The sequence below is a fragment of the Etheostoma spectabile genome, chromosome 8 (genome assembly GCF_008692095.1).
Source record: "Etheostoma spectabile isolate EspeVRDwgs_2016 chromosome 8, UIUC_Espe_1.0, whole genome shotgun sequence".
NCBI lineage: Eukaryota > Metazoa > Chordata > Actinopteri > Perciformes > Percidae > Etheostoma > Etheostoma spectabile.
In genome coordinates this window covers 23,318,628-23,333,349 of record NC_045740.1, presented here as the reverse complement: position 1 = coordinate 23,333,349, position 14,722 = coordinate 23,318,628, and the positions used below count along the sequence as shown (strand labels likewise).

The 14,722-nt window shown below is 40.5% G+C and overlaps 2 protein-coding genes across 4 annotated transcripts in view; both read left to right on the top strand.

The window, feature by feature from the left end:
* Positions 1-3,267, top strand: part of nlrc5 (NLR family, CARD domain containing 5) — a 51,802-nt gene extending 48,535 nt beyond the window's left edge. For both annotated transcript variants that reach the window (XM_032524130.1, XM_032524131.1), the window contains 3 exons: positions 235-318; positions 1,775-1,850; positions 2,032-3,267. In XM_032524130.1, coding sequence (XP_032380021.1) covers positions 235-318; positions 1,775-1,850; positions 2,032-2,070 — 199 coding nt within the window. In that variant the 3' untranslated portion in view covers positions 2,071-3,267. The remainder of the gene's footprint in view (positions 1-234; positions 319-1,774; positions 1,851-2,031) is intronic.
* Positions 3,268-4,847: 1,580 nt separating this feature from the next.
* cpne2 (copine II) overlaps positions 4,848-14,722 on the top strand; it is a 72,048-nt gene continuing 62,173 nt past the window's right edge. Inside the window, exons 1-2 of one of the 2 annotated variants that reach the window (XM_032524148.1) lie at positions 4,852-5,114; positions 5,629-5,687. The gene's annotated coding sequence lies outside the window, so the exon portion shown is untranslated. Of the gene's footprint in view, positions 5,115-5,628; positions 5,688-14,722 lie in introns of both variants that reach the window. The other variant, XM_032524147.1, reaches the window with a different exon arrangement.

Sequence of the window (14,722 nt, the reverse complement as noted above, 5' to 3'; positions counted from 1 at the left end):
AATGAATGTTAGTAGTTTATTGTTGTCTATTACAATATAAGTAACGCTGTTTCAGATCAGACCATATTATATGGTTGAATTGTGCATGAATATGGGAAATTCCAAAGGGTTCCTTTTCTTTTTCTTGCCACTGTACATGGGACACAAACATGATCGATTCTGTTTTAGAATCTCTGTGTTTTTAGCCCTGATCTACATGTTTGATTGATTGTTTTTCCAAATTCTAATTTCTAGTCTGGGATGGAATAATTGTGGTGATGAAGTGGCAGTGGAGCTGGCCAGAGTTATACCTCTCTGTCAGAAGCTGAACAGAATAGAGTGAGTTTGTGAAAATGCACAAACACACACACACACACACACACACACTGTAAGTTTTGTCTTTTTTTATTTTGAATTTCTTTTTTATTTCAGGTGTTTTCCTATAGCATACATTTATTTTATCTTTATTCCTTTTTCCCCTTTGTTTTTTTTTTGTAGTCTTTACTGAAATCAATAAAATGTGCTCCTGTGGGTTTAAATTTAAATTTAAAGGGTAACAACTATTTTTTGCAACCTGGGCTTTCCTATGTTTTTGTGTCTAAGTGAACGATGGTAACAACATTCTTTGACGTCGCTCCAGTATTAAACAAGGTCGCTGCAGTCGGCAGCAGTGAAACAAGCTACAATGTAAGTTAATGGGGCAATAATGTCCAGCTTATATTTACCTTCACAACAGTGCTTGTTTTGCCACTGACAGGCTCAGATTAATATAAGTGTCAGCCAAAATTAAGGAAAACATTTCTAAGGTGGTCGGCTCTTCTGTTAAAGAGAACAATCCTTTTTTTAAACTTAAAAACATCTGCGGAATTGCATTTGCTAAAGCCACCACACTCCATGTAAATGAACAGTCATTTTAGACTTGTAAAATACACTTCATTCAAAGTCGAAAGAAAAAAAAAAAAACTATGAAACACCGTTTTGGGTCTCTTTCATTTTCCAAACCCATCCCAACTTAGTTGGGGGAAAAAAACAATAGCGGCTGTGGCTCAGGGTAGAGCGGTTGCTGCGATCGGGGGGTTTGGTGGTTCGATCCCCCCTACAGTCATTGTCAAAGTGCCCTTTGGGAAAGACACGAACCCCGATTTTGCCGGGCTGCGCACGAGTGTGAATGTGGTGAATGTTTATCTGACGAGCGGGTGGCATTTTGTACGGCCCCCCCCGGCCACGTGTGGATGGTAAATGTACTGTAGTGAAAGGCTTTGGCGTTGTTTAAGATAAAAAAAGGCTAAAAAATACAGAAATTTTACATAGTTTAAGATTTAAAGTGAAAATATTTTTGGGTTTACCCGCCAAAGTATTGTTTTTTTTTAAATCGAGTCTGGGGGTTTTTAGTGCTAGCGAACGCAGAGCTATTTTGGATAAACAGCAGGTTTAAAAGGAAGTCAAAAAAAGGTCTACTCAGAAGGGACCCCTTCCCATAATCTTGCAATCGGACCCTTTTTTTTAATGACAAAAAAAAAACCCCTTTCAGGGGCCCAAAAAACCGGGACGTGTAAGGGCCCCACGGGGTTTCGATTTTGCACCCCCAGTCTGTTAATTTTTCCCGCTTAATACGGGACCCTTTTAAAAATTGCGTTCCCTCAGTCATTTACACACACACAAAACAAAGGTCCGGGTTTGAAAAAACTGGTATTTAATTTTTTTTCCCTTTTTAGTTGACTTTATTTGCCCACACAACTCAAAATTGGGGGGGATAAACGGTTTGTTTTTTGGTGTGTATTGTTTATTTTCCCAGTCGGGAAAGTCTAACAGGAGTGTTTTTGGAGGGGAAAGGCCCCTGGTTAGAGCCTTACGCCCGGTCTGGGTCTGCAGTCACAGGTAAACTTGCTCCCATGGTGTCTCTGGGCCCAAGGGTTTTGGGTCTTACAGGCCCCGGGTAGATTTTGTTTATCAGCTTAAATACATCGTGCTTTTTATTTAAAATCAGCGTATTTTTTGGCTCTTTTTTAAATATTGAAAAATTTTAAAAAATATTAAATGTTGCACCACTGTGCTTTTCAGGCTGTGGAGAAACAAAGTCTCCCTCAGTGAGGCCCCAGAGGATCTTTGAGGGAAAGAGGCTAAATTTCTCATCCACAAAATGTGTCCTTTATTGTTGGACGGTTTGTAAGCGCCGGGGGAAAAAGAATATCCCAGTTCATCAAAATCATAAAGGGGGGAAACCCAAGCTCCCCAGCCAGTGTTTAAAATAAAGGGGGAGAAAAGGGGAAATGCCCCAAAAAATTTAAAATACCAAGAAAAATTTACGTTTTTTTAAAGTCCCCCCAAAGGGGTTGGGAAAAAGGAAAGGGGACCCGGGGTAGGATCTCCATGTAACAACAAGAGCCTCTCTAGGGGACAATGTGAATAGAAAATACTAAGCCAACACAAACAGAGTAAAGGGGAAACCTCCTCGCTAAACGGAAGTGGAAGGTTATTATATGTCAGCGACTGACAAATAACCACATTACGTATTGTAAAGTTATTTAATGAATGAAATTGACATATTACATATCAATAAGGCCTATACAAAGAAACTCTGGCTTCCTTTTACCTGGCTCAAATAGCTGGATACTAACACAGGCTTTTTTGGTGTAAAAGAAAGCTGTGACCCATCACAGTGTAAAAACATTACTGTGTTTGTCCAAAGCGGCAAAGGTAAATATGATTTATGTGACAGGAGACTGATGGATCTTAGTACTTAATACTGTCACTATTGGCTCCGCTATCCCACAATGCCATGACATTCTTTCATGTGAGAAAATACTTACTATATTTAACGCTGATACACTGAGTCACTTTGCACCGTAATGTGTTTACAATAATTAGAGGCCACATTAGTGAAAACACAATAACTCATGAACTAACAGGAAGAATGGACATTATAGGTTGTGGTCTCTATCTAGTTTGCATATTGCTTTCTGCTGTTTTCATGGAAAGCTTACACAAGTTGTTTGTTTACACAAGTGAATTATAGCCTATGCTGTTTCTATTGAACAAGAATTGTGAAACACCATAAACTTTGAGAATAATAGATTCTAGTATCTTATCGTGCTGATAATGCTACAGTGATGCTCTCATTCTGACACACGATCACCTTATTTCCTTATCCATTCCTCTACGTGTTTCTTTTGTATTCATTATTTATGATTTGTTTAAATTTAAACTATTCAAAGGTTGTCTACAAAGACACTGGATTTTAATGAGCACACACAGGGCTGCCCTGTGGCACTGTAGCTCATCTGTTAAGGTTTGTGATCAAGTTTGACTCCTCACATGACATTGCCTCTATCCTTGTATTTTTTCTTGCACTGACTTGCACTAAGATGTCAATTGAGATATAAAAAGACTACTTTGAGTTGTGTCCTTTGCTTACATTTCCTACATTTGTGTTCTCTAATTTCTCTCTTTATTTCTTTCTTTCAACAACTTGCCACTAAACTTTTTAAACTTTACCTAAATAAACATTTCTATAACATGAAAATGTATTCCTGTTAAATCTCAAATACAATATGTCATACAAAACTATTTCCACATACACACATTATCATGCTTACATTACTAAGAGTGGATTATTAATAGCCGCATATTTTGCTGTTTTTTTAAGATGATGTGTCAAGTTAATCTAGCTTCTGGAGTACATGAGTCCCATTTCTTTCCACACAGCTTGCACAAAGCGTCTTTATGACCCTCTCTTATTTCATTTGGACTAATGCCAACAAGAGCAGCTGTGCCTGTCAGTCATGAATACTGGTAGTCTAGTAATCTAGACGCACCCTAGCAGCAGCAAATGTAATTTGCAGCCAGAGTCAACATCTTGTTGTTGGTCTGGTTTGTCAGGCTAGAATTTTGGTCATAGAGTCACATGACTCCCATTCCTTCACGTTGGTCTGGCACCCTCTTGTGGTTAATACTGATGGTGTTGCAGTTTAAGCTCCCCTCCTCATTCACAGATGCACATAAACAAGACATAACACACTACCCACAGCAATCCTGATGTTTCATGGCTGAATATTAGGCTCTATTAAAACTGTTCTGTTCTGTCTTTATCACTGTCTTAATTAAACTACGCACATTCTCCTTATGTCCATTTGAATAAGCAGTGTTTGTTGTGGCACTGTTTTGTACAGTGGTAAAATTAAGTACCGTAATCTACTCAAGTAGGCCTACTGTACAATTTTGAAGTAGATGGAAGGACATGGTGTACTTTTTAATCCACTACATTTATGTGACAGCTATAGTTTTATATAATAATATAATATATCATTTTTTTAACGTAAAATATATGTGAGCAGTTTAAAGTAGGCTATATAAATCAGCTCCACCAACATCAAACATAAACAATAATCATAATCAAACTATAATATGAAATAATGTAACACTAAGAGGGGCTATTCCGGGCATAAGGGGTAGGCCTGTTTTGGGATTTGTTTGTGTACATGTATAATGCAACTGCAATGTGTTGAAGTAATGAACAAACTTTGGGTCGTAATACATGTTTTCACCACGAGAGGGTGCCAGTGGAACAATATGCTTTCAATACCAAATTTTGCCATACTATAGCCTAGTACAGAAACAACAGGCTAGCCTACTGTAATTTAGGGTATTATGCTGGTCAACAAATAACACCTTAATATACAATAATTGCACAAAGCGTGTGTATGTGAGTGTCAAGTCTGCCGGTGATACTAAAACTACATCTGGTTCTGATAGTTTGGTATTTAAAAAAAATAAATAAAAAAAACTTGAGACGCAAGCGCTTTCATTTGTTTGACACATATTGATAGCGACGCTTTTATTTTGTAAGGGGAACTCGTGGTACTTCCGGTCTTAAGGGAGTCCAGTTAGCTTGACGGAGCTCGCTCCATCAGTGCAGCTAGAAGAGAACAGGGTCCAGGTGGCTACGAGGATGATTTACGACAACACACTGTTGCGCCTTTCAGGATACTCGGCATAAAAATGGCAACAGCAACTTCAATGTTCAGTCTTTGGTAGAAAAAAAAGCTTTGGGGGATTTAATTTCTCCTTACTGAGCGCGGTAATTAAAACAAATCTTAACTGAAAAGCGGCAAAGAAGTTGGACGTAATTTACTGAGGTGAGCGTGACATCAGTTTTCCTATTTTCCCCTCTTTGTAGAGATTTAACAGTTAGGTGGTGAGTGGTGTTGCTTAGACGCGCTCAGCTTTCAACAAATGACTCCGCAACAGAAATGTTGGCTACAGTCAGTCTGCTCATTAGAAAGGTTATAAGATGTTGCAAGGATGTGACATTTTACTGAACTGCTTTGCTGGGTAAACATCAAAGGAAACATACAGAAGTGCGCGCGCACCCGTTTCTGAGTATTAACGAGAGAGTTTCTGCTTTAGTGTTTTTTTTAAATTTCATGTTCAATTTAAATTGACACATCTCGAAATGATTACTGTTTACAGTCTAAACTTCATTTCTATTTGGCCACTTTGGCACGAATATGGCAGTCATGACGTGTAATTAGACCTAATGTGCAGAGCTCAATCTGCTATTAACAAGTAGGAAACAGCCTCCGTGCTTGTGTTTCTCGTCCAGATCACTTCCACTTGCCGTCCTCGCATCTCTTCTTCTCTGTCCTCCAGCAAAGAGGGGACTCAGGTGTGGATGTGAACTGTGACTGGCTGTGAACGTCTTCAGCAGGGTCAGTAGTAATCCTCCAAAACCCCCCCAAACAACCTTATCAAGACTGCCAGGGGCCTAGTGGCTGGCCTGGAGTTTGGCTAGTTTGGTTATCCTACTGCTATCCATTCACCTGTGTGCGACTCAACACGTAGTGCGCTCACTGCTCCTACACACAAAGTGTAAATGGGGCTTTATATAATGGCACGCTAAGAAGACAATGATGTGGTCTGTAAGGTACGTCCAGGGTGGTTTGCAGCTGCAGACAAGCATTCCCAGGTACGTTGGTTCAGAAGGTTTTTGGGCTCAACATTGTTTGAGAGGATTAGCCATTGGGAGACAGTATCTCGTGGGTTTATGAATCAATGGAAGTTGCTAATTGAACTGGCCTAGATACTCCTTTCTACATACCTTTAACTGCATAGAATACTAGCTATAAAATTAGTTTAGGCAGATTTGTGGATATATCATGTGGTTTGGATGTTAAATGTTCCATGATTCCTTTGTCTGACATTGTTGGTCTGTAGATCGGCTACCTAATGACTGCCTTACCTATGGTCACACTAAGCCTCTCTCAATGTGTGCGTTGTTTCACAAATAGGTTTTATTATTTGCTACTAATTTTTTGATTCATGTGTATCGCATCTTTAAACATTCTTCGCACAACTCTTGCTTCACAGCACGCTGGCAGCCGGTGTGTGCTGGCGAGTCCACACAGGCATTCCTGGATTGGATAAAAAGAATGGCTCGTTTTAAGTTGACATTTCTGTCAAACCCAGTCCTAAGGCATCTTTGGTGTGGGCTAATGAATCCGGAGAAACTTCCGTAGGCATGGATCAATCCTGACTTGGGGAACTTCAGTAGTATAGATTTCAAAACTTAAGTGCCCTGCCCACAAGATTCATTACTTTGTGGTAATATCTTGAAGTTCTCTCCTACCATTTTTTGGTGAAAAGTTGGCCTTGTTTACCTTGTTTCAAACCCATTCTAGTCTTGTATAGAAAACCCTGCAGGAATAACTCGGGGCTTCCATTTTGCCATTTCTCCTTAGATATTGGCACAAGGGCTAAGCTGCTTGACTCTGATTGCACACAGCTCCCAAGGAGAGCCTGTTATCACATCCTTTACCAGCTCACTGGTACTCGATGAATAATAAGGAGCTCAGCAACATGACTTCAGACTGACCAGCTGTTGTAATTGGCCTGATTTCGCCGTCTTATTTCTGTGTCTGCTAGAGCTGACATAGGAGGTAGCTTTCATTCACAATTACCACACACACAAACAGCATCTATGACCTAAAATATTCAAAATGCAAGTCAAAACGTGGCTTGTTGTTTGGCATGACACACCCTTTAAACACATAGGTTGCCTCACCTTCCTGCACTAACTCTGAGGACCCCCAGGGAGTCCTGGACTCCCTGTCCAAGATCTCTGACTTTAACGGTAGACACTGTTTTTCTCCCTTGAAGCTCTGAAACTCATTCTTGACCATTATGCAGCATCATGTGAGAATTGGGTGGTGTCTAAATGGGTGCTAACAGACATCTTTTGTCTTTGAATTTTTATGCGCTTGGGAAAAGGAAGTGTAATCTTTAATTATTTCATCCATTCATCATCCAGGAACAATGAATAAATAAGTAAGTATCCAGTCAAAACAACCGTCCACCCCCCATGAATGACTGAGTAAATGATTGTACATTTTACACTGGTATTTTCAGTACATCACTACTACTAGTATGACATCACAGGAGCAGACCGGGAGGAGCACGCTGCTTATGACACATTAGTATCTTAGCAACTGACAGCATCCTTTTAGCTTGCCGCTCTGAGAACAAAACCGCCTTTATGGACACAAGGTGGTGTGTTGTTTATCTGTCCTTAAAGCCTCTAGGAAATTATTCCATATGTGACACAAGTTATTACTGAGAACAACACGAGGTAGTTGTTATTACAATCAAAGTGTTTATATACTGTATGTGTGTTTTCTCTTCATGCCTTTCTCCTTGCTGATACTTCTCCATTTTGGAGGTTCTGTGAGGGCTTTGATCTGTGTTTGTGTGTACGTGTGTATGTGTGTGTGATCTTTGTTATATGTTTACATAATTCTGGATATTGTTGGGGTTTCCTGAGGGCGGCCATGACCTACACCAGGGTCCACCTTAATGGCCAAGGTGGCCTAACATTCTGCTTGTGTGTTTAATTCTTCCTCAGTGGGTATTTCTAGCCAAACAGTATCTGTGTCATTAGTCTAATTAAACTGAAGTATTTTTAAGCTGTAAAACCCCAGGAGAAATATTGTAATTGTGATGTCACAGATTTTTTACACAGTACTTAATTACATTTCCCTTCGTTTGTTGGTTATCCATTTATTGTAGGTTATCCCTCCTAACAGAAATAACATTGCACATAACCTGAAATTTAACGTCGCATTTCAAACCTGCGCGGCTCTAAACCCACTGAATCCTGAAGAGAAATGGCACACTGCCTGGCAACAGATTTGGACACCCGTGTGTTGCCAGCATCTCCTTTTTTTCTCTGCAGTGGTGTTTCTAGATTAGGATTTTGTCGGCTGTCAGTGTAAGATAAACGTAACACGCTTGCCTCCTGTGAAGGGTTACACAAGACCCCTAACGAGTAACTACAGTTTGTACATATTATCCTGGAGAGCAGCCATTGCTGTGAATGGAACAGGACAGTTCATTTCCCAGAGATTGTGGTAAATTATGTCTTTGACATGTCTTTGTTTATTCATTTATTCATTGTTCAACACAACAGTGGTACAGTAATTCCCTCCTGAACCCCATTACCAGAATTATTTTTTATATTTTTGTTCAGGTTATTTATCATGGCAAGTTTCAATAGCAGCAGATAAGTTCTAAGAAACACATCGGTACGCTTATTTGTTTTTTTTTTTGTAGCATATTTAACGCTTAATTATATTAACAGTTCAGAGAGGTATTTTTGTCCTATTGTATTGAATGTGTATAGGATGATGATCAAATCAGCTGAATAAGGGTTAAAACCGACTTTATTTTGGGCACACTGTTGTTAATCATCTTACGTATGCAGACAATCTGTCCTGATCTGTTCCCATGTATGCTGGGCTCAGCAATGCTGAGGTGTGTTTCAGGGCAGTATGGGCCTTGATTATAGACATAAAGTATGCCCTAAGAAAAGCCACAATAAGGATGAGTTAGTAGCGATTGAGGACATGAATCAAGCTTTTCCAACCTTATAGTTTGTTTGTCATATATCCTCATTGCTGTGTGAAGGAAACGAAATATTTTTTTAGGTCATGGCATAGCCACTGGGACTGGACGGAATTGACAAAGACCTTCTACCGCAGCGATGTCAAATTTATTCTCAGCTAACGGCTATAGAGGGTTTTCTATGCGCTCTGTTTTCTGTGAGGCTCAATGTTTAAGAACCTAGCATCACACACCCGCCGTTATACTGCTGCTCAACTGGGTGGTCTAACTGTAGAAAAAGAGCATGCAGAAGCTCAAGGAGCAATACCACGTGCACTGCAGCTGCCAGCTTCGTGTGGCGACCTAGTCTCACAGTGCCAGTCGCTGCTTGGTGTCCCACTAGAGTGCCCAAGCCGGTAAGAAACTCTTAAGGCAGGCAAGGCAAGCCGCTTGTATTTGTAATAGACACATTTCAGCAACAATGCAATTTCAAAGTGCTTTGACACAAAGGATCAGTAACAGATGAGAGAACACAAGTAAAACAGTTAAAAATCACAACAAGCAGTAAAAACCGGTAAAACACATGAATAGACCGTTAAACAAAGATACCATAACACACAAATCATAAACGTACAGTGCAGATAATAATTTTAAAAAAGAAGATTAATTCATTTAAAGAAAGGCAGCATCCAACTCGAAAGGTCTTCAGGGCCTTGTTTAAAAGAACTGAGAGTAAGCAGCGGATCTACAGGTTTCTGAGTTTCTTTCCAGATATGAGGAGCATGAGAAAACGGCAAGCTGCTTCACCCTGTTGATTCTCTACTCTGGATACAGAAGCAGACCTGTCCCAATGACCTCTGAGATGTCTGGTTGTTTCATAGTGTAGAGTAGCAATCAGCAATATATTTTGGTACCTCAAAACCGTTAAGAGTGATTTATTAAATACAAGAGTAGCTTTTACAATCAGTTCTTTGAGACACGGAAGCCAGTGTAAAACTTCAGAACTGGAGTGAATGTGATCCCGTCTCTTGGGCCTTAGTGAGGGACTCGAGCAGCAGCTTTCGGAGCAGCTGCAGCTGTCCTGATTGATTTGTTTAAGGAGCCCTGTAAAAGACGCCCGTATACAGTGGTCAAGTCTACTGAAGAGAAAGGCATGACAAGTTTTTCCCAAATCCTGTTTAGCCCGCTAATTCTTTAACCCTTGATAGATTGCGAAGGTGTTAGGTAGGGCTAGCTTTGGTTAATTGTCTTAATGTGCTGTTAAAGTTCAGGTCTGAGTCCATGACACACCAAGATTCTGGCTTGTCTGTTGTTTTAACATTGTGTTGTTTGAGCTGAGCGCAGACTTTTAAATCGTTCCTCTCTTGCATCCAAAAACAACACCTCAGTTTATTTCCTTCATGTAATTTCAAAAGTTCCTGGCACATCCCGCCTTATTGTCGATTGCCTTAGTCAGTTTTTGTATTGGACTATAGTCCCATGCGATAAGGTTGATATATTAAATTGTGGTGGTCTCCGCATAACTAGGGAATTAGTTTTTGTGGTTCTCCATAATCTCGCCAGTGGAAGCATGTAGAGTTTAAACAAGAGGGGGGTGCCCCCAAGAATGAGTCCTTGCGGAACTCCGCACTTCATATTGTTACGCGTCATATGCTAATTACCTCGAACACAAAGTAATCTCCTATTCGTTTAGGTAGGATTCACCAGTTTAGTGACTGAGCCGAGAAAGGACCAACCAGGTTTTCCCCAACCAATCGGTCTATTAGGTATGTCGTGTCGACCGTGTCCAATGAGCACTGAGATCAGAATACATAAGATGGGATTATGCCATTAGCTTGGTGTTAGGTGGTAGTCATTAAAGAACTTTGACAAGCGCCCGTTTCAGTCTGTTGGTGTTGTCGAAACCGCCTGAAAGGTATCAACACTGGTTGCTTAGTGCACAAGAAATGGTTTGAGTTGTTGAATGGACTACTTTTTGTCAATGATTGGTTACTTAAAACGGCTGAGGTTTGATATTGGCCTATATTTGCTCCCTTAGTGACTTGTCTAGGGTTGTTCTTTTTTAAGAGTGCCCTTGCTTACTGCAGGTTTTCAGGGCCTGTGTAAAGATCCTAAAGAGAGATGGTTCACAATCGTAAAGATCAGAAGTCAAAACCTTGGTGAAACATTATTTGAAAGTCCCTTTGATTAGACCATCAACGCAACAGTCTAGGGTTTCGAGAGGGTTGACTAAAATGTCCTCGCAGGTTTGTATGGTTTGTCGTGAGGTGACTATTCTAGTCATATTGGAACTATGTTAGTTTGAGCTTGAACACTGTGTGAACAACACCATATCCTGGATTGATATGGAGGCGAACTGACTGTGGTTGTTTAAGCTTTTGAATTTTGTCTTTTGAAGAAGGGAGGCAAGTCATTGCAGGCCTTGTAATAAAAGTTCCGATGCTACTGTACTGAGGGTTTGTTAAGCCTATCAACAGTAGCAAACAACACGGGAATTATTATTTTCCTAGAGATAATATCAGAACAAGGACCTTTTGCATCCTCCGTTTGTCCATTAAAATGCAAGTCTCTCTTTAAGGAGTTAAATGGCACCGGAAGGTTTGTTTTTTCGCCACCTTCGTTCGCTTCCTACACTCTCCTTTTTTCTGTTTCGCACCGTAATGACATTTCTCCAGGAGATCTTTCTGTACAGCTACAACTTGAACCGTAGTGGAGCAATTGCATCAATAACATTTGTATTTTACAGTTTGAAATTATCTACGCTCACTGACTGATCCCTAGATGCTGGTGTGGAGGAGAAAAGCTGGATCAATTGTGTCACTGTGTTTTTCGTGATATACCTTTTTGTATTATCTTTGTTTGGACACTTTTGGGCATAGATATAGTTCCGTTAAAGAAAACACAGGAATGATTCTGAGGAGCAACGCCGTCACCACAAACCTTGGAAATGTTCATACCTTTGGAGACAATCAAGTCCGGGAGTGTTGCCCCTTATTGGTGGGGGCTCCGTCACATGCCTGATCATTCGCATATAGTCTCAAAACACACAAGCTCTTTGGTCACCCTGTCCTGGGGCTGTCAACTGAATGTTAAAATCACCAGCAATGAATTACAACATAAAGTTAATGCCGATATAGTACAACAGGTCAGTGAATGGCATCAATGACGGTTGCAACAATTTTTTAGGTGGCCGTGTATTTTTAGAAAACATCGCTGAGGAAGACTTAAATTGAAGAAACATATTAAAAAGAAACAATTTCCATAACAATTGCTTACAGTGGACTGATCATGAAACAAATGGCGCCTGTTGTCCGACCTCGCTTTCTTCTTCACCTATTTCTCCTCATAATAACTGAAGTTAGGGAGCTGAGCTCGATGAGAACAGCGCGCTGTTATTAAGGTTAACCAGGTTTCAGTTAAAACATAAAATCTAGATTGTCTTAGTACTAACTCATTGATTAAAATGATTTTCGGCTGCCAAAGACCGGACGTTTAGTAAGTCTAGTTTTATGTGTTTTTCCTTTTTGGGACAGCTGTAGCTGACGAGGAATTGATGCTAATTTTGCCTAAGTTTTGCGAAGGAAGTTCTTCTTCACCATCGTTTTCCTATTAACCTCTCCAACCAAGTGAGGAAGAAGTGAATCCACAGTCCCGGTCTTGTCTGAAAAGAGTCATTAGTATCACTAGTCCTGCGCCAGAGGCCCTCACATACAGATAGTGCTTGCCAGATTTGCACATCAAGCGTCCTTATCATCCGGGGGGAAGTAGTTTCCATGACCTCCTGGTATTGGGTTCTTGGCGTTTTCTACTTTTGCCCTTGGTTGAGCCTGGTGGGGTAGGGAAGGGGTTGCGATAATTGATGGGGAAATAAGGGAAAGGGTGTGTGAGACAATCAGTATGACAGTGATGAATCCTCATAAGGTTTCGGGTTGGGAGGTTGAGGGGTGCTGTACGTGTGAGACAGGGAGTGGAGGTTCGTGTCTCTGCTCTCTTGGTTCTCCCATGGATCAATGCTTTCACAGTCGGCCAGGCGTGGGCTGTGCTGGTATCACTCGTGCCGCCTTTGGTGTGGCTCCTTTTGTTTTGGTGCCTAAGGCAGAGGGAGCAGATGTGTACCAGAAAGTAAGCGAATTAGAGTGAACACTTTACGCTCTGGCTTGTTAAGGAAAGTCTATCTGCTTTAAACAAGATGTGCTGCGCGTCGCCCCGAAAAATGTTTAAATTTTCCTGAACAGAACTTCAGAGAAGTGTACGTACATCAGTTGCAAGCCATTTTTTTAGTCCCAACAGGGCGGCTGAATCTCTCATCTCCTCTTCTGACTGACGGTAAGAGACAACTGATGTTTAGTTTTATTATGGTGTGTCTGGACAAGTCAAGAATATAATTATATAATTATAAGCCGATATAATTAAGCCTAAGTCAGTCCTCTAAAAATGTTGTTAGCGATACCTTCAAGAGTTAATACAACATTGGTTGCAATGGCTGCTAATGCTATGGGGAAGGCTAATATGAAATTGTTTTGGTGTTTGTTCTCCTTTTTTATACTTTAGTACTGTAATAGGTACTATGGACCTGGTCTGCAATAAAGCTTAAGATGTTAAATAGTAACAGGACATAAACAAGAGAGGGAGATGAGAGAGAGAGGTAGATTGCATTTTTAGCCCCCCTACAAAATGTAGCAAAAGATTTTATTTAAAGTAAGTGGACAATTCATGCGTTTCTCTATTTTAGTGTCAGATTTTTTAATGTAGTAATTTTCCAAGATAATGAGGTAACTATTTTAAAGAATCCCCCTGATTTCCACCTGTGCTGACCGGGCTCCGCTTCAACAGTATTTGTTCTACTCTCGTTTAAGTTTTGTACTCTTTACTTTTAGGTTTTACTTTAAACCTAACTGTCCTTGCCCTATGATTGGTCCTCGCTCTGCTCCAGGTAGGGCAGAATTAGAGGGTTTATAAGCTAAACTGTGCATTGTTAACATTGTCCCATTGTAGCCACAGGCTAACGGGCAGTAACAGATTCATCTTGCTCCCCAATTTCGGTTGCCATTACTTCGTGAAACTTTCGAGGTGTGTAGTTAGTATTTGGTTGAAGGTTGGTTTACTATACAATTCTGTCTGCTAAATTCTATTGGGTGTCCATGCTAACTATAGTAGCTATATGCTAGCAGCAGTAAAAGATTCAGCTTGGCTGCCTTTGTTGAAATCTTCCCCAATTTCTGGTTGCATTAGCTGCCTGCAACAACCGCTTGGGATGTTTGGTATGAAGGCCTTTGGTTCCTGGCGGGAGTTTTGACTGTAGAGAAGTGCTGGTTTTTTTCATCCACAATCTAATGTTACCTTATACTTGGGGTAACTGCATGCTACTTAGATAGCTGTAATCTTGGTGGCCAATACTGGTAATTTCTGCACCAATTGTGGGTCACTTTGCGTGTAATGTCCTTTTAATGTAGTATTTTTGTGTAGCTTTGTTTCTACTTCTTTGTTTTTAACGATAGCAATTGCTGTGACATTACTCCCGTTGTCAGTAAGCTCCAGCTGCAACTACTAAAACAGCAGCAGAGGGCTGCGACAAAGAGTGGGTCCTCATCCAAAATTCTATACAATAGTGCCTTTTAAACTGAAACTGGAGTGCCAACACTGCATGTGGATCACATTGATTACGAGTACCTTCAGTTCACATCCCATTAGCTGCTGATTTTTTAACTCTGATACCCCCCCCAACTGAGAGACGGAACATACACAAAGCCATGCACAACGTTTTTCACTCTGTTTAAGGAAACTTCGTTCACACTGAAACTGTAGCAAAAGCGTGCAAACCGTTTTGAGATTGAACTGTTCCTGGTTATTCAGCTCTCAGGTCACAATG